We start from the raw sequence: 19,270 nt of genomic DNA, 5'->3' as shown, positions 1-19,270 counted from the left end.
AGACAAACAAAATTATTTTCGAAATCATGCTTAGTAATATACAGTCCTGCAAGAGCGACATGATTTCCGAAATCAAACGCTTGTCATTTACGTCACAAGCGATATTGACACACTTTGAAGCCCCTGCTGCTGATTTCTTGCGCCCCATAGTGGCTAAACTTAAAAAAGGGCTTTTTGTCTGCTTTCTATTTTCTTTTTCGAAATAAATCGCAACACTTTAAGTACTAGTACCACATCATTGTTAAGTATAATTAACATTAATTTTATTTACACATTAATTTGCGGTAGGTTGTATTACAAAATGAGATTACAAGCACTTGTAAAAAAAAGGATTTGCTGCGAGGATTGTACATAATTTTGTACTGAACATCATAGCTACTTGCTTACCGTCTGTGCATGACGACGTGGAAAATCTAACTAGTCGCAACTTTCAGAAACTTCAGCACATATAGTAGCCTATATGTATAGTTTACAATAAAGAATTTTATTGATAGGTTATTAACCTGTCATTGGAATAAAAAAATACTCGAATAAACGTTTCATTGGAATGATTTGCCGCTGGGCTATGGAATTTGCCTTTATTAACCTTACGTTTTCCACGAACTCATTTTGTTAGATTGCATTGTGGAAATAAATTTTTTGTTGACAATAAAGCGCACAGACGCTGATTAGGCGCCATTTTTTTCTATGGATGTGGAGACAACTTTAAGGTTACGAAGCCTAGCAGAAACTGACAATGCCAAGAGGCGAAATGTATACTTCTGTTTCAGTAAAATGAGATGACATACTCTGCCGCTGATCGTTTCGTTACTCCTTTTTGAGTTTTCTTAATACATAAAAATGCGCTTCGCTTTGTGTAAAGAAATGTTTATATATGCCTTGTCAAAGATAACAAACCAAAGGGTGTCATGTTTCATAAAACGCAAAATCTCACATTAGTTAACGACATGAACACGCACATGAAAGTTACTTATTTACTGTAGTAAATAAAATACAAATAATTTGCCAAAAACACTTGGTTACAATATTTTCCAGACATGTGTTGCAGATAATATTTCAAGATAACAGGATTCCGCAAGGTGGCAATCTTGGAACATAACGAAAGTGTCGAAACATCCAAAAAAATTTAATTACAATCGCCAAGGTACTGTGACTATTGCTTGTCAGAGGAGCAATAAAACATGCAATGGGTACAAAAGTAAACAGCTTTGTATTTTCCTTGAAATTTGACTTTTTGCGCGGATTTTCATGCTTTACTTCGCTTTCTTTTTCAATAAAGAAAGTTGGCAAAATATCCGTGTTACTCTCGCCGTTGTTAGAAACTAAAGCCAAGAGCTTCGGATGAACTTGTAGATAGTCGATGTGTATAATTTCCTTTGTAAATCCAAACTCACGAAAGGCAGACACAGTGTATACTTAAACGATGTCACTTACTGAAATATTCAAAACAAACTGTATAGCCCATGTAACTGCTAATAAATTCATGGATTTTACTGTTTGTTTTGAAGATTTATAAAACTGACAGTTATATTACTAAATTATGTTGGAAAGCATGACGAGGTTTTGCTAATACTATACGCGTGGATGATAACCACGTGTAGGAAAATACCATCAGCCTAATTATTAACAGCTTAAGGCTTGGTGGGTAAATTTACAGCACAGCTTAACATTTGTTTTTTAAGAATGTGAAGAAGATCTGCAAAAACAAAAGCAACAATCAAATTTGAAGGTTTTCAACGAGAAGTTAAATTATGTTGTTGATTTTGGGAAGTAGTTTCTTGCGCCAATGATTGAAAATGGCAAGTGTTACGGTTGAAATGGTAGAAGTGTTTTAACCCTATGGTTTATTTCCTACTAGTATGAATCACGCATTAACTCAAAACTCTAAAAAGGCGTTTAATGACCACCATCAAAAAGCTCCAAAGGGAATTTCAGTATTTGTTGAATGTCCTTTCTTAGAAAAATACTTTTGCACCCACCGATCTATACCAGCCTTCTTTGTGACACACTGCTTCAACAAGTGACAACAACATCCAATTTAAAACCAGGACATTTATTTATTACATCATGACAGACGATCGACGCGGACGTGAAAACTGGAGATTAGGAAAATGATCTCCGACCGAGTGACCGATAGCGATATAAATAATTCACCACTTATTGTTTGTCGCGCGCTGGACTATAGGATTCTATATAGGGAGGAAAAGTGACGACTTCTAGCGGCAAAATCTTGCTACGTGAAATTTTCTTCGACGCATTACATATACGCTACACTGGGTACAAAAACTGCATAACTTTAGCTCCACAAATCAACAAATTGTCGAGAAAATTGAGACGATTATGACGAAATACACAAGCTGTCAATTGACAATGACCCACTTGATGTGGGAGTAGAGTAACAGAATGGGATTATTGTATTGACAAAGCATTGGTGGAGTAACTTGCACAATAGGAGCTCGGAAGTGCAAACGATGCACAATCGTATTGTTAAAGAAGTACGCGAATAACAAATACAATGAAAAGCGATTCAGTTGGGCCATGTTTTGGATAGGTTACTGTATGTTTCGCCAGCTTACACGCTCTTTTAAATGTCTGTCTGGGTTAACAGAGTAAAAACAGAAGTTTAAAATAAGAAGTTATAAAATTTTAAGTAAAAACCTAAGCATACGTAAGATTAGTCGGTTTAATACGAGTACATAGCTCATAAAAGCAACAGGACAGGAATATTTACAAGCACATAATGTCAAATACAAACAAACATCTTCTAGATTGTCTTCAGCAGCCTGGCGCACGGTCATGTTGTAGCATCAACGTGCATAGCAGGCTCACAAGGGATAATGCATGTTGACTAAGTTGGATGTAGGTACCTAGTCCATTTGCCCGATGGTAGCTAGAAACGTGAGTGCAAAGGCGATGTTTCCAAGGGAGTAGACGACCAGAACGAAGTACTTGATGCCAACACCCTGTTCAGAACATGTAATATTATTGCTTGGTTGCACTTTGCCTTATATAGTGATGTGAACTATAAAAAGGGCATTACGTGAACAACATGGAGGTAAAAAAAAGAATTCTCATGACGCTATTTCAGTATGAAACTAAACCCATCTGAGGCTTGAATTTCAGCTATATTTTTCTTATTATGACAACAATAATCCCTGCGCCTCGGCAGTATTTTTCGGATATATTGATAGCAGCACCCTTATTATAAGTGTTCGAGTACATTGTTACACGCCGTGGCAAGTGGCTAACTGATTGTTATGTTTTCCACATAAAATGGTAATCAGTCGCCTGAAAATTCAAGCAAAATGTTACTTTTGTTCGGATAGCTGCGAGACGCCGCGCAGCGAAAGAGCGGGTAATCGACTTGCAAAAAATCCGTCCAAGCAAGAAATGATGAAATAGCCCGAAGGAGACATATGGACGCTTGAATACAATGAAAGCAAACAAGTTTATGTACGTTGCTGGGAAGGGTTTCTTAAAGCAGTGGATTCAGAACAAGAGAACGTTTTGAAAGATGTTTAATCGATAGCTGGCCTCGAAAACGTTTGTTTGGTCGCGGTAAGAAAATTTCGGTGGCATTATATTGTGCAACGTGACATTGCGATTTATGCGACGCAATGTCAACACCAGTGGTATTTCCATGTCATTTTTTTTTACACTATTTTTGTTTTTTCAAGTGGTGATAAAGTTTATGGAATATACGACAACCATTTTTGGTTCTAAACTGGCTCACCCCTTTAACATAAAATGTAATTTTGCGCTACTTTCGATTGCTTCTGGCGGGAGAATAAATTATGGTTATAACCACATAACAAACCACCGAAAAATTGCCGGAAGCATTTTTAAACTAAACAGCAACTAGACTCCGCTGGACGACCAACTTTAAGCGGTAGCGGACGAACGACGCATTTCGTGATAAGTCATAAGGATCTTAGAGAGGTGCCATTACATGACGAAAAGAAGAGCATTTGATTTCCGTGTAAAGGTTTATGTTTGTGCACTGCGCAGGCGACTTGTGACGACACTGTAGTCATATGACACCGTTCCGTTGTCAAAATATGACGACAAGGAGGTAAATATTATGCATAGCGAATGTCAGATGAATGTATGTAGAAATGTGCAACGGTACAAATAGCTTGATTCATATAAAAATCATACACATGCGGAAAATTCGTTACCAAATCATCCTTCAATAGTGGCTACCGGTATGCGTGTCATTAAATTGTTTTTCACTTTAGCGTCACATCCACTGGTAACTTGATATAATATAAACATGTAGCAGTGCACGAATCACCGAATTATAGAGACCTTGGCTCAATTCCAGCCAGCAAAGAGAACAGTCCCAAAGTAAATTGATAAATTTGGTTCGTGTTTTAGTTCTAATCTTTGATCTTATCGGTTAAACTTTGGTCAACTAGAGCAGTATTTTTTAACATTTTTGAGCCACGGAACACTTTTTCTATCAAAATAATCTTGCGGAACACTAAATTGTTGGAAGTACTGCGGCATTGTACTTAACCAGCAACAGGCTCGTGCAATTACATTCTTATCATTACAAAACAAACATAATTGTTACACAACAATAAATGAAGCAATTCACGATGGAACATTCAAACTGGTGTTAGTGGATGATTACTTTCATAAAGCTATTTACGCCCTTTGTGATAAAAAAGAATGATTTCCGACCCGTGTTCCACGGAACATTAGTCAAACTAATCAATTTCTTCCGGAACACCTGAAGATCTTTTACGGAACATTTGTGTTCCGCGGAACACAGGTTGAAAATCACTGAACTAGAGTAAGAAATAGCTTCTCAGTGGTTTCCTATTAAAACCGACATGAGCCGTTTTATCCGCTCTTACCCTGGGCGGCTTGTCCTCCTCAGCCTTGTCGTCCATAGAAACGTCATTCGTTGGCTTCTTTTTCTTGTAACCTGCAAACCAAACAGGTGACGTCACAGCATCAACTTACTGCGGAGATTTCAGTGGAAAGTCTGTTATTTTAGGTCAAGCGGATCGCTGGAATAAATCCAGTGTCGTTCGATGCGCAGCGTAGCGCGAACTTCGTGGATTGTTGGTAAGTTTGCGGAACGAGGAAACTTAGAAAACGGCTTCCGAAATGCCTTTCAAATTCACCGCATGGCGCAACATGATCATTGTTGCAGAAACGTTCAAAAAGATTACATGGGAAACTGTATATAAATCAACACGCGGAAAACAAGTTTACCAATTATTGGCGTATGTGGTTATTAGCTTTCCACATATCATAAACACTGGTGTGTTTGTTAGAAAGTCATTATGGCTAGGTCATTTGATAGCAGCATAAGCTATGATATTTATCGTTGGAACATTTCAAGGTAGTTGCTGCAGTATAGTAATAGTAACAGAAACCCACCGCTAATATGCCCATAAACTGCAGACAAAATCTCCAGGATGATTTCGAAAACGACATGGAAACAGACGAATCCAACCAACACCCAGGTGTCCCATTCAGGCAAATCCAACGAAGTCAGGTCCACCCCTGAACACAAACAAAGCGCAATTTATCACCTAAACTGCAAAATCATTGTGCGCATCACGTGCTAAGTAAGCGCTGTGAGAGACCCGCCCTGTCGGGAGACCATTGTCAGAGTGACTTGTGGAAATAAGCGAGTTAAAACGAGGGCGATAAGGTGGCGGCTCTGTTTGGCCGTTCCACTGTTTTGAGAGGAATTACGTAAGCGTAGGTGGTAAGCACTGTGAGTGCGTAACTGTGTGGTATCCTATTTCCTTGAATGGCTATCTTGTCAAACGTGGCCACAACCGGATTCATCCGTTCTTGTGGCTAAATGTCAATCGAGTACACGCTGCTGGAAGATAGGAATTAGTGACATGCACGCTTTCAACAGAAGTGTTCGTCTGGGGTAGCTATCTCCCAGTTATATATAATAACATCCACGGTTGAAACGCAAACAAATGGTATTGTAAACCTTATATAACCATATAAATTCATTGTGCTATATCGCACAGAATCAACACAAAAAGTCTTACACTTTTCCATGAGCCACCCCTTAAATAAATAAAAGTCAAACCTTAAAAACAAGCATAACAACGGTCTTAGTAACAGGATATGGCAACAGCGCCCGGACTACTTACCCAGGAAAATGGCTGTAATGCCCAAAATACGGGCAGCGGATCCGACGAACCAATGACCCCAGTTGAATATCCAGCGTTTCGGAGTTCCAGGATGGGGACGGAATATTGCCATAATTGGATTGGTTATTGCCAGGATGGTGACTATGATACCGATGATCGGGTGGGCGCCGGCATGCTGTACGTAATTACGAGTCAAATAAAAATAGAAAAATGCAATGCGGATTTTCGAATAGAAGATATGCTTGTCACAAAGACTCGAATTTCTATATTTTGACAATTCGTATTTCATAAAAGATGCCACACAATATTTTTGCTCCTTTTTTGCGATAAAATAGAATTGCTGTAAAATAACTTAAGCACCATTTTATCTGTGTCTGAGTGCGGGCTGACACCACGCATTCCCTACAGCGTAATAAACTGGTTAAATCTGCACTTTGTCCGACATGAGCGTTGGTGAGTAAATAAAGCCAACGAACACACGCGCGGTGTTAATGTTTACGCGGATGCTTTGTATAAACAATTGCTCACTCATCGCCGTTACAACGCGGGAAACCTCAACACTCACCCCGCTGTAGCCTTCCACGCTGGAGAAGATCAGGATGAATCCGAGCAAGGTGGCAACGACCGCAGTGATCATCAAGGCGCGGTGTATCTGCAAAATATTCATTTCAAAGTGCATTTCATTTTGAAAAGTTTGCGCACACAAAATCCCGTGAATTGCGTTTCGTTTTGGAGGAAATGTCTACTGCAAAAGTCCGCGGTAAAAATGGATAAGATGTACAATACGTGAGCTGCCAAAATTAGAACAATTGAAACTTGCTGTTGATTTTGTGTTGGTACTATTCAAATTGGTGTGTTATCGGTGCCTTATCAAGATTCCTATGAATGAGTATCCAACGACGGACAAATAAAATGTATTTTAAATACATCACATCCTGTGTGTTTGTTGTCAACATGTGACAGTATCGTGCCAGGTACGTCTGCGTCCAATAAACTACGCCGGGAAGGACATGCGTTTGCCACGCTTGTAACCCGATCCACGTAGCTCCAATTGTATGAAGTTACGTGAAGTTACAAAGGAAATCGACTTGTCACAACCGCAAGGTACAACCACTGATAGTGTGATGAAAGGTCACATCAGTCATTGCGTCAGTGATCGGATGCTGTCAGTTATATGCAGCATAATTGTCCGCGCAAATCACACAAAGATAAGATTCGCCTATATAGAGTTAGAGTGCGCTACTTGGCCCTCAAATGTACTGTACATAGTGAAACCTAATGATTTGTTTTGAAAAGGAAAGCCAAAGCTAGGATGCTGTTGATCATATTCTAAGTAAACGTTTCGAACTCATACTGGGTTCATCATCAGTACTATTACATTGAACTGGTTAATCATTTTTTGATACAGAAATTGAAACATGTACTGTACTCGTCCTTTGCCCCTTTCAACACGTTTTGTGCATGCATAAAGCTTGAATCATAACGTTAACGTTAGTTACAATAAACACTTTCGTAACCTAGTGCCAAAAGAACAAGTCCTATATTAATAGCGACATTGTTGTGATACAAATCAGAAATCTAGCGGATTGTGGACCATTATACAACAACTAGCGCACCTGAAACCAGACTTGCTTGCCACAACAGTCGTTGTTGTGCCAGAGTGGTTTGAAATGGCGAGCGATGAGAACTCCGATACTGGCACAAGTAAGCCAAGCAATGATCATCAGTGATCTGGTAAACATAAACGTTTATTTATTTGCAAATGTTCTTTTTGGAAGGTTCGTAGGAATCAAACTACGCGTCTTAGTCTTGTAATTTATAACCACGAAGACAAAAACGAGCCCCACTTTCAACTCGCCGCTTATTTTCAAAGCTCGAATGCGGACCAAATGTTGAAAGGCAGTCTTTGTAACAATGGAAATAATCAATGGTTTGCTTCTGAAAGGTCGGCGCGGTATCCAAGGTAAACACGGGACGCTGTCCATTGTTTGTGGAGGCGAATGGCGGGTTACGTGCGGTTCTATGCAGTTATGATTGCCCGTATCTCCCGTTATCGTTTACAAAGGAATGGCAACGGTGACGCATTAGCGTCGTTATAGGATCAAAAACAGCGCGGGTCGTGAGTTTTTATGCGAGATTGTGAATGTCCACTGCTGTAATTTTCCAGCTGTGAACAAGAATATGATCGGCGGTAAGGTCCCCATGGTCTTCTATTATTTGCGGTGTGGTTCTAGTTTCAAGTCGAAAAACCGCAACACATTCAACCTGCTTGCGTTCCAACTACGTATGCCCCTTTAAACGACAACCAAAGCAATGGGCATCTGTCATTACGTTTTTTTTATCGTAAATGTGTAGCTTAAATCAGCAACCTAGTACAGCGCATTATGTGCAGTTTTAAGTGATGTTACTCATTAACTACACTTAAGTGTTTACGAGCCTAAACCTGTTTTTTTTGCAGCCAGTATTGTTGCGACCTAAACCTTAAACATAGGTTGGCGAATTTACGCAAGGAATTTCCACATCTATATGCTATAAACTACCTACGATCGTGTTAACAGATAATGCACCTTTTATGAGGTAAAAATATAATGCAACATATAAATTCCAATAATTTACCATTCCAATTTAACCAAGCCTAGATGATATCTAGACGACCTTAACTCAGCCCGGCATCAACACTTGCCATCTCTTAGTCAGAATTGATTGGTAACTTACGCGTGGGCTTTCACCATGTTCCGTTTGTGTGAGGAAGATCCCGAGCCACCGACGTTAGATGGAGGAGCGGTGAAGTTTTGCGCGGAGGCTGAGAAACCTCTGTTGCTTAAGTGGTAGCTGATACTTCCTTTAAGACCGAACAAAAACGGTTCAGAAAAGGCGTGTCTTGTAAATGTGTGAATTGGTACCTCCACTGAAGGGACCTCGCGCCATTAGCACGTAAAAACGGCCAGATGAGAAGTCGAACACCTTGTTAGAACCGCCTGAAACCTGTTTGGTAACGCTGGCATCCCTGGTGAAGGTGCAGCTCAACACACCGCCGTCCACGCCGCCATTAGCATTGGCGATTCCGATCTACACGCAATGAGAGTTGGTGATGAGATTGCCCTAAAGGGTATTCTCGCCTTATATGACAAAATTTAATTTCTTATAATTTCACAAATAACGCCGTAAAATGTACGCAAATCGTAACGAATAACGGATAACGTGTGTAGTCCACACACTATGGAGTCAGTCATATCGCCACTTCTGGCATCACATGAACGCTATTCGAACTCCAGAACTGAAACTGAAATGATCGTGCACAATCGTGGTACCGTGTTGGAGCTGAGCGGTGTAGGCGGTGATTCGGAAGCCTGGATTGCTCCTGACACGACACTACTTGAAGTGCAATAGTACAAGTCGTCATCTTGCATTTCCTGATCGTCAGAAAATGCGATTGCCACGTACTGGTCCGTGCCTGCACCTACCAACTGGAAGTTAAAGGTGTTGGTGACCGGTACCTGTGCAAAAAAGATATTTAATCATAAATGCGGTGGATTCCATCGTTTGATACGTTTAGTTTCTACTTGTAGGGCAATGCACATGTTATACACAGCGCAAAACACTATACTGTATATTGCTTCAATAGAGTACAACGAGAAAATGTGCTTTGCATGCGAGTATGGTCAACATGCGAGGAAACTCCCACGCTATCCAGACAAACATACATCACATTATGGCATTACAGCAACCGCATCTATATGCATCATCCCTAGCCCTACGTATTGGGGGGAACACCGTACCCTTCTTGGAAAGCCACGTTGGTGTTGTCGTGGTCATGTGGCGTTTAACCGCCACACCCAACTTTTTGGAGTTCGCGTGCGCGCCCCAGGCCACAAACAAACAACCGGAACAAAAGAACCAAACGCTCGCGTGCAGAACGCGGGCTGTACATAATTTACAGGGCAGATCGAGCGTATCGCGCGAATCCGACATGAAACGTCATCCGCACGGGATGGCGTGAGATGCAGAAAATAAACTTCCGCATCGCGACCTCCCGACGGCGCGTCCCGAGTTTATCTGTTAACGCGTAAAGAGCGATGTCGTGCGAGCGATCGGAGAGTGTGGTCGCATAACTTTTCGAATCTGAATAATGATGGAAGGCGAAGGAATGAACTCGGCACCGGGAATGTGACCCCGTGGATGCCAAGTTGTTTTGCGCTCACTTGAGACTCCAATCTTACTCACGTTTTTGCCATCCTGTGGCACGCACGACACAACAACAGAAGGTCACTATAAAGTTATTCACTTTTAAAATCGATTTCGACAAAAAAAAACACTGCAGCAAAACAAAAATAGCCTTTCGTCCGAATAGATCATGAAACCAGACTTTCTTAGCCATTTTCTTAATTTTTCCCTGATGCCTTTGGGCAAAATTGTGTGTTTATTCAAGCCCACTGGTTGCGAAGACAGCATTTAGGCACTACTGCAGTTAATTATACATGTAACTGAAAACCAAGAGAGCATTTACGTGAAAAAAAATGATTACTGCAGGTGAAGGGAAATTTCAAGCGGTCGATTATAAACGATCCAAAATCATGAAACTCACGAATATCCACGAGGCGAACATGCACGTGGATGTCCCGGGTGAGCATCCATCTGGAACGGTCAAGCACGTTTTCGTTTCGGCGCATCCATCAGCAAAGTTTGTTGAGCTTGTCACAGTTGTGGTAGTGGTGGTAGTGGTGGTTCTGAAAAGAGAAATATGTAAGTATGACAGCAGCAGCAGGCATGCGCGAAGCTACGTAGGCCAATGCTACTTGAAGTCCTTAATTCTTAATTACTGTATTTGACGATATTATGCGCTGTAAAAAAACGAGTTATTGCCACATTTCTTTTTGCTTCCTTAAATGCAAAATAATTGTCATTTTTCTTTTCTGTAATCAGTAAAACAGGCAACAAATAAAATGTTTTTGTAATATCACCACAATCGAGGGTCGGTTTCAGACAACCAATTGCGGTATTTACAGGTCCCTCGTCACTATCCAATCTGTTAGATTTATCGTTTTTACCTTAGCGAAGTTTTCATGTTGTGGATAATGACGAAAATAAATTGAATTGAATTCTTAAAAAAAAACACTCTATTTGTTGCTATTCTGGTGACAGGTAAAATTCTTGCTTGGTCATTGCGTACTTCAAAACCTAGTTTAGCTGACGTCATATGAAAGCGCAGTATAGCAGTTTTGCTTAATGGCGGTTGTTTTGTATTTTTTCCCACGAAATGTTTTTAGGCTGTGTCAGTGCAACGCATTCATCTTTACATCAGAGTGTAGATAGGTTTTTTGACAACTTCACCCATAGTGTTACGCGAAGGGATTCTTACAATAAGATACGAAATATAGCACTGGCGGAATGCATGTAAGTAGAGGTTTAAGTTAATAACTATGTGATTAAGTGTACTTACGTTGGCGTCGTGGTTGTTGCCGCAGGGTCGACGGTGAAGTCGAAGGGGCCTATGGAATATCTGTTTGCAGGTGTGTGCCGTTCAAGCGTACCTGTTACGAAAGGCATGTAATCATGTGGTTTATTGGAAGTAGATATGGAATATTGGTAGTAGATAAACGTCAGCGTGTGTTTTCCAATTTGAAGGACCAGCAAGATACGTTGTTGGCTTGAAAATACTTTCGTGCATGTCTATATATTTAATAAAGCTATTGAACATAGGTATTAAATAGCCAAACGAGTCTTCCCACTTTGTGGTGACTATACAGTCGAAATGATCGCCGTATAATTGGCAAAGCTACACTGGTGAGACAATAATATAGGTCGAAACATCACTAAAACAGCAGTCTGCAGATCACTAAAACATTATTGGCTCTACATTGCTTATTAAGGTATTAAAAAATATTAATAAAAAACTCCCAAACAATCCTTACAGTTTGGTCATGCTACAATACATACAAACGAGGCGTCTTACCCGAGCTTATGGTGCTGGTAGCAAGGAGGATTCTGTACTGCGTGGTGAGCAGATTGAAAGATTGCACTGTCGATCCTGAGATGGTTTTGTTCACTATGTCCGGCCTCGTGAAAACACACTCGGCAACACCGCCTACAGTGGATGCAGACGTGCTTGACACACCACTCTGTACAAAGTAGATGATAAAAGAGGGGAGGTTGATTAATGGGCGGACGGCATGGCGGATACGATCAAAACCGCTCTTGCCGTTTGCACAAATGTATGCTCACAGTATGCATATTACAACCAATGTGTTCGGTGTAATTCAGATAGCAATATGCATTAAATGTTGGAAATTGTTCCTTAAAAACATGTTACAAATGTTGTTTAGACTTTTTAGTTTTCTAGCAATTAACAAAAAGAAACCAACACAAAGTCTTTTAAAAACAATGAAAACTTGAATTGGTCAATTGACGAGTAATGCATTCCCTTTAGCTTATGACATAAACCCACAAAACACAAACGATTTACCTGCAGAGTTGAGTCTATCACCGGTGGATTGTATCGGGCCTGAATGACGCCTGATTGAAAGGAGCTCCCAGAGCAGTAATATAGTTCGGAATCTTGCATGTTTCCGCTTGAAGAGAACGCAACGGCCACGTAGCTGGCCCCATTACCAGCACCACCAGACAACTCCATGTTAAAACGACTGTTGGTCGAGTCCTGGAGGAAAGAAAATCAACCATGTTAAACGTTATGCTTTTTTACATTTTAACGAACAGTCAACATGTTGGCTGTTGGTTACGAAAGGGGATGACTGCAATAATCGGAGAAATGCCATTCCAACTGACCGGTGAAGTAACTTTGCTTCGCGCAGAAATATTGCAGGGCGGTGATGCTGCGCTACTCTTTGATTACACAACGAAGCACTGCAGGTTTACCGCACTGATAAGATAATTTTTGTAACATCATGTTATGATGTTGTTTACGGGAGTGGCTTAAACCTAGTGGAGATATTAGCTTTCAGCGACATACCGATGTCCAATGAGCACTTAACTGGTGGACTAATGGTACATATACAAACATTTGTGACTTTGAAAGTAGTGGATGTGCGTTTCTGTTCAACTCGCGTCAAAACTGCCCACTTATGGGGAATGTCAATACCGCCATTGTTTCAGGATAATCAAGGTCGCTTAAACCTTCGTCAAGATTTTCAGGGAAATGCAAGTCATCGACGCAGCTCCACGGCCGCGGAATCCAACGTAAGGAGAGGGCGTGCCAGTCTAAATGCGTCTCCATGACATTACAATCGTGATGAGAATTTTGCCCTGGTTACCGGTGGAGCGAGAATTGTAGCGTTTATGGTTAGCAGGATATGGAAAGACGGAAAATTGCTAACTCATTGTATATGGCAAAAGTTTCTTTGTTGAAGCTTAGATAAAAACTTGGGAAAACCCTTTTCTCCAAATGAATATGCATTTCAAATTCTTTACCAATTTTTTCGCGTCCCTGCATGTTTGTACAAAAAATATGACAAATTGTTTGACAGATCAAACATTATTATAAACACAGTCAAACAGCACAAAAATTATAAATATAAAATAATATTTCGAAATTATTTGAAGATCATATGTAATCAATATCAATAGAACATCACATGGGTTCTTTTGTCAATAAGTGTAGTTGTAGCAAACTTTCTGTGTAGCACCAAAACGGTGATAAATATTCATAATAACAAACGTACCCAAACATAAGAGAAGAATAAGCACGCAGGGTCAGTTTGTGAGCAGGCAGTGGGCTGCCGTACACAGTTTTTGGAAGAACCACATCCTGCTGTGTCCAAACCACAAACAGCTTGCAACAAAGCCAAAACAGTAACCCAGACAGGGGCTATCATATCATTCGCAGTATGGCCAACACTTATAACAATCACCTGCAAAACTGGAAAAATAGCATCATAAAATGATCAAGTCCATAGACAGTGTAAAACACATTTGACCAAATTTACAGCAAGAATAATGTACATATACATATAAATATATATACATGCATATAAAATTAAGGCAAATAGTTGCCAAACAATATCAAAAAAGTAGGCCTACCTCGCTTAACTAAGTTTTACAGTCAGATGAAACACAAAAGCCAATAGTTTCACTATTATTCTGCCAAAGTAATAATGTCATATGTTTGTAAATTGTTTAAAATCGCAATTTAAAAAATGTAATTACCTATAACAAGGTAACACCAAGTAACTTGTCTAAAAACATAGATTTACAATTATAACTAACTCTGAAATACATTCAGCAGTTGTTGCACTTCTGCACCAGACCTGACAAGAAAATGCCCATGGATATACACGTCACATTGTTAGTGTATTTCTTGTAAACACATGAATAATTCACAGAAGACGCTTGACTCAAAATATCCGTTTACAGCGACAAATTATTTTGCTTAAAAAAGAACATCTACAGTATAGAACAGCCCACAGCTAACACTAGCTAAGTTATGAACCCAGCCATCTCTTCACCAAATAGTCACTCGCACAGCTGGTGCAACCGGTTTTATAATTTTGAGGTTCCGCTTCACTGCACTATTACGTCACAACTTGTATGTGAGTTGCTGCTGCGACTTCGGCAAATTTGGGACCTTTGGTGCCACCAGAGACTGCTAAGAATAGTTTCTAGTGTCACCAATGATTCTGCCAATCTAGCAATTAAAACTAGGTTATTGTATCAAACTTGCAAAAATAATTTTCAGCATTTTTTGAAAAGTGTAAAGGTTTTTTTCGCACTATGACTTCGAGCAATGTAGCCTGGATCTGAAACCAAATAAATCCCTGCAGAAATTTTGCAAAAAATAAAGATTGATGTAGGTTGTATAGGTTTTGTTCTCATGCATGCAAGCCATATTCAACCGAAAAGCAACTGCGGCATAATAAAAAAACAAAACAAAACCTGTTAATTATTTTTCCTAAAATATAGGCCTACAATCCATTTGGGCATCGGAATAGGGTTCTTCCATTTTCGGAACGGCACACTTCGATCCTCTGGATCAAATTGCGTCACAATCATTTTAATTTTAAATGTTAAAACAACGCCACAAACAGTAGACATCACGTATGAGTCAGTTTAATTCAAGGCATGCATATACACAACAGCATAGGCTATGATGCGAAGCAATTGTCTTGCCCATATGGGCTAAGCATACCCTTAACTACACAGTTTGTTCGTAAATGTCATGAAGGAAAGAGACGATTACACCAATAATTGCAGTGCTAACACAGAAGCTCTTATATACAGCGTTCTCTTCAATTTTACACGACAAATGTGAAAAAAATTTAAAAGTTAGTCTTAATTAGTGAAACATTCGTGACAAAATCTTTGAGAAACTTTGCACTAGAAAAACTCAAACGATATGTGCTGGATAATATCATTTATAGCAAACAAAACAGATATATAGGCTACGCATGCATAGAGCCTTTCCTGTTTAGGCTACACTGTCGCTTTTTTACACTTTCAGACATTATATTAAATTAGGTTTCATCGTGTGAATATTTTGGCCTATTTAACAAAATACACTCTATAAAATAGCGCAGTTGCACCATTGGGCATTGTGTAGCGTTTCAGCGTCTCCGTCGTAAGAAGGCCCAGATGGCAAATCTTGTGTTTCGCTCCTGTCCATTTCTTCAATGTCGATAGCAATAGTATCCATCATATCAGCGTGCCTAAAATAACAGCAATTTTAAAACTAGGAAAAATATTTTATATACAACAGGTTTAACAATGACATTTGTATAAACAGCAGTCTGATATCTTTTAATGACATATTATCAAACAATTCACAAGCATTTGAAACTTACTGAACTGTCATTGGGCCATAATGATGTTAGAACAAGTTTGTGCCGTGATCAAGTGTCAATGCGTCTACTATACTTTTATGGATCTATAAAACTTGCACACCAGTACTTTACCAAAATTTATAAGGCAAGTGTGAAATGAAAAATGTATAAATTTCGAAACTTTCAAATAATTAAGTGCTGACGCAATTTGAAAAATCGTTATATTATTTGGCAGCTTTTTGTGCTGAAAACGTATCCATAACCAGTTATTCCCAAGATTTTTGGGGGATAAAAGGTGTAAGATTTTGCGACGCATATAAGATCTGCATTACATTCTACAACTAGTTGACTGTAGTTTCTAATTGACTTATTGAAGTGAAATGTAGGTAAATTGTGAAACAATTGATAGAAAAGCTTTTATGCTGTAGTGAATATGGAAAAAAGCTCGCGGCACGTCATTTGGTGAGCATTGATCTTTAACAATATACTTTGTGACTCGAAAAGAGACACAGAATCTCAACTTTCGAAAACAACGTTATTATTATATCAAGCATGAAAACATCGTACTGTTGCGGTGGCTTCAGTGTATCAAAAGTGTGGTCGCGAGTAACTCCACCGCGAACGTAGATTGAGTAGCCATCGTTTTCGGTTGTAAACTTGCTGGCATCCCAAGAAGGAGTATATTTTACGTCAATGTATTGCAGTTGCCCACGTTTTTCCAAAACCCGAAACACGTAGAGTCGTCGGTTATCCAAGCTGTAATACTTTCCATCGTTCTTCGTTACTCTAATAGGCTCAAGGCTGTCGACACTTTTCAAACCGGCAGCGATATTGTCTATCGTGCGATTTAGGTCAATGTTGCCCCAAAAGCTGTGGTGAATACTGTTTTGCATGAATCGAATCTCAGAAGGCTTTAAACGCATATTTTCACGAGGTTATTTGCTACTGTTTAACGCTCAGCACTTAATCTTAACTATTTGCCACTACCAAGCAGAACTGGATCCAGCACCGACGTTGCATGTACGCGTAGAACTTACACCCACCTATTGACGCAGCAACATTGCATACTGAGTGACGTCATGTAATTTAGATGACGAATGTCCACTCCATCATTTTTGTGCTTTACGGTTAATAGTGTGAAACGTATTTATAGATTCAGAATGAGAGACGACAAGTTTTTGCATGCGATCACCGGCAGGTTACCGAATGGAGGACGCAATTTTTCTTTTATAGCCTTTGTATCTTCCAGCTAACATTAGCTAAGTTGTCAACCCAGCCACCCCTTCACCAAATAGTCACTCGCACAGCTGGTGCGACCGGTTTTTATAATTTGAGGTTCCGCTTCACTGCACTATTACGTCACAACTGGTATATGAGTTGCTGCTGTGACTTCGGCAAATTTGGGACCTTTGGTGCCACCAGAGACTGCTAAGAATAGTTTCTGGTGTCACCAATGATGCTGCCAATCTAGCCATTGAAACTAGGTTGTTGTATCAAACTTGCAAAATAATTTTCAGCATTTTTTGAAAAGTGTAAAGGATTTTTTCGCACTATGACATCGAGCAATGTAGCCTGGACCTGAAACCAAATAAATCCCTGCAGAAATTTTGCAAAAAGTAAAGATTGATGTAGGTTGTATAGGTTTTGTTCTCATGCATGCAAGCCATATTCAACCGAAAAGCAACTGCGGCATAATAAAAAACAAAACAATACCTGTTAACTATTTTTCCTAAAATATAGGCTAGGCCTACAATCCATTTGGGCATCGGAATAGGGTTCTTACATTTTTCGGAACGCACACTTCGATCCTCTGGATCAGATTGCGTCACAATCATTTTAATTTTAAATGTTGAAACAACGCCACAAGCAGTAGACATCACGTATGAGTCAGTTTAATTCAAGGCATGTATATACACACAACAGCATAGGCTATGATGCGAAGCAATTACCCTTAACTCCACAGTTTTTTCGTAAATGTCATGAAGGAAAGAGACGATTACACCAATAATTGCAGTGCTAACACAGAAGCTCTTATATATAACATTATTCTCTTCAATTTTACACGACAAAGGTGAAAAAACTTTAAAAGTTAGTCTTAATTAGTGAAACATTCGTGACACAGTCTTTGAGAAACTTTGCACTAGAAAAACTCAAACGATGTGTGCTGGATAATATCATTTATAGCAAACAAAACAGATATATATGCTACGCATGCATAGAGCCTTTCCTGTTTAGGCTACACTGTCGCTTTTTTACACTTTCAGAAATTATTTTAAATTAGGTTTCATCATGTGAATATTGTGGCCTATTTAACAAAATACACTCTATAAAATAGCGCAGTTGCAATATGGGGTATTGGATGGCGTTTCAGCGACTCTGTCGTAAGAAATAGGCCTAGATGTTAAATCTTGTGTTTCTCTCTTGTCCATTTCTTCAATGTTAATAGCAATAGTATCCATCATATCAGCGTTCCTAAAATAGCAAAAATTGAACTTTAAAAACGGGGAAAAATACTATGACTTCGAGCAATGTAGCCTATTCGGATTTGAAACGAAGTAAATCCCTGCAGAAATTTTGGGTCTCATCATGTGAATGTTGTGGCCTATTTAACAAAATACACTCTATAAAATAGCGCAGTTGCACCATTGGGCATTGTATAGAGTTTCAACGTCCCTGTCGTAAGAAGTAAGCCCGGATGGTAAATCTTGTGTTTCGCTCCTGTCCATTTCTTGAATGTCAATAGCAATAGTATCCATCATATCAGCGTTCCTAAAATAGCAAAAATTTTAAAACGCATATAAGATCTGCATTACATTCTACAACTAGTTGACTGCTTCAGAGTGTTAAAAGTGTGGACGCGAGTATTTCCACCGCGAACGTAGATTGAGTAGCCATCGTTTTCGGTTGTAAACTTGCTGTCATCCCAAGAAGGAGTATATTTTACGTCAATGTATTTCAGGTGTCCACGTTTTTCCAAAACCCGAAACACGTAGAGTCGTCGGTTATCCAAGCTGTAATACTTTCCATTGTGCTTAGTTACTCTAATAGGCTCAAGGCTGTCGACACTTTTCAAACCGGCAGCGATATCGTCTATCGTGCCATTTACGTCAATGTTGCCCCAAAATCTGTGGTGAATACTGTTTTGCATGAATCGAATCTCAGAAGGCTTTAAATACATATTTTCACGAGTTTTTTTGCTACTGTTTAACGCTTAGCACTTAATCTTAACTATTTGCCACTACCAAGCAGAACTGGATCCAGCACCGACGTTGCATGTACGCATAGAACTTACACCCACCTATTGACGCAGTAACATTGCATACTGAGTGACATCATGTGATTTAGATGACGAATGTCCACTCAAAC

The 19,270-nt window shown here is 39.5% G+C and overlaps 2 protein-coding genes and 1 long non-coding RNA gene across 3 annotated transcripts; all 3 read right to left on the bottom strand.

Moving 5' to 3' along the window:
• Positions 1 to 2,032: 2,032 nt before the first annotated feature.
• Positions 2,033 to 14,230, bottom strand: LOC145914952 (ferric reductase 1-like). Its single transcript, XM_083002695.1, has 15 exons — positions 14,169 to 14,230; positions 13,811 to 14,007; positions 12,598 to 12,789; positions 12,088 to 12,253; positions 11,575 to 11,665; positions 10,720 to 10,861; positions 9,446 to 9,631; positions 9,038 to 9,203; positions 8,850 to 8,976; positions 7,751 to 7,865; positions 6,700 to 6,786; positions 6,135 to 6,309; positions 5,395 to 5,520; positions 4,863 to 4,933; positions 2,033 to 2,963 (listed from the first exon to the last, which is right to left on the bottom strand). Exons 2-15 carry the CDS (start codon positions 13,961 to 13,963, stop codon positions 2,868 to 2,870), a joined length of 1,893 nt encoding a protein of 630 aa, XP_082858821.1. The 5' UTR covers positions 13,964 to 14,007; positions 14,169 to 14,230; the 3' UTR covers positions 2,033 to 2,867.
• A 770-nt stretch (positions 14,231 to 15,000) lies between these two features.
• Positions 15,001 to 19,133, bottom strand: LOC145911012 (uncharacterized). Its single transcript, XM_082998279.1, has 3 exons — positions 18,718 to 19,133; positions 16,472 to 16,837; positions 15,001 to 15,790 (listed from the first exon to the last, which is right to left on the bottom strand). The coding sequence occupies exons 1-3, from the start codon at positions 19,080 to 19,082 to the stop codon at positions 15,646 to 15,648; spliced, it is 876 nt and encodes a 291-aa protein (XP_082854405.1). The 5' UTR covers positions 19,083 to 19,133; the 3' UTR covers positions 15,001 to 15,645.
• LOC145904107 (uncharacterized) lies at positions 17,890 to 18,711 on the bottom strand. Its single transcript, XR_014402721.1, has 2 exons — positions 18,548 to 18,711; positions 17,890 to 18,376 (listed from the first exon to the last, which is right to left on the bottom strand). It is a non-coding gene; the product is annotated as an uncharacterized LOC145904107 (long non-coding RNA).
• Positions 19,134 to 19,270: the final 137 nt, after the last annotated feature.

The sequence above is a fragment of the Ascidia mentula genome, chromosome 1, assembly GCF_947561715.1.
Source record: "Ascidia mentula chromosome 1, kaAscMent1.1, whole genome shotgun sequence".
Classification (NCBI taxonomy): domain Eukaryota; kingdom Metazoa; phylum Chordata; class Ascidiacea; order Phlebobranchia; family Ascidiidae; genus Ascidia; species Ascidia mentula.
The sequence above is the reverse complement of the archived record's forward strand: the minus strand, read 5'-3'. Positions and strand labels throughout refer to the sequence as shown.

Bases quoted from the DNA above. Each gene is read 5' to 3' on its own strand.
- LOC145914952 (XM_083002695.1), bottom strand. From the start codon at position 13,963: ATGATAGCCCCTGTCTGGGTTACTGTTTTGGCTTTGTTGCAAGCTGTT. The intron at 12,790-13,810 runs GTACGTTTGTTA...TCTTTCCTCCAG, and splicing joins TATTCTTCTCTTATGTTTGG to GACTCGACCAACAGTCGTTT. The intron at 9,204-9,445 runs GTACCACGATTG...CATTGCGTGTAG, and splicing joins CACCGCTCAGCTCCAACACG to ATCGGAATCGCCAATGCTAA.
- LOC145911012 (XM_082998279.1), bottom strand. From the start codon at position 19,082: ATGTATTTAAAGCCTTCTGAGATTCGATTCATGCAAAACAGTATTCAC. The intron at 16,838-18,717 runs GTAATGCAGATC...TAGCAAATAACC, and splicing joins CAGTCAACTAGTTGTAGAAT to TCGTGAAAATATGCGTTTAA. The intron at 15,791-16,471 runs GTACGATGTTTT...CTGTTATTTTAG, and splicing joins ACACTGAAGCCACCGCAACA to GCACGCTGATATGATGGATA.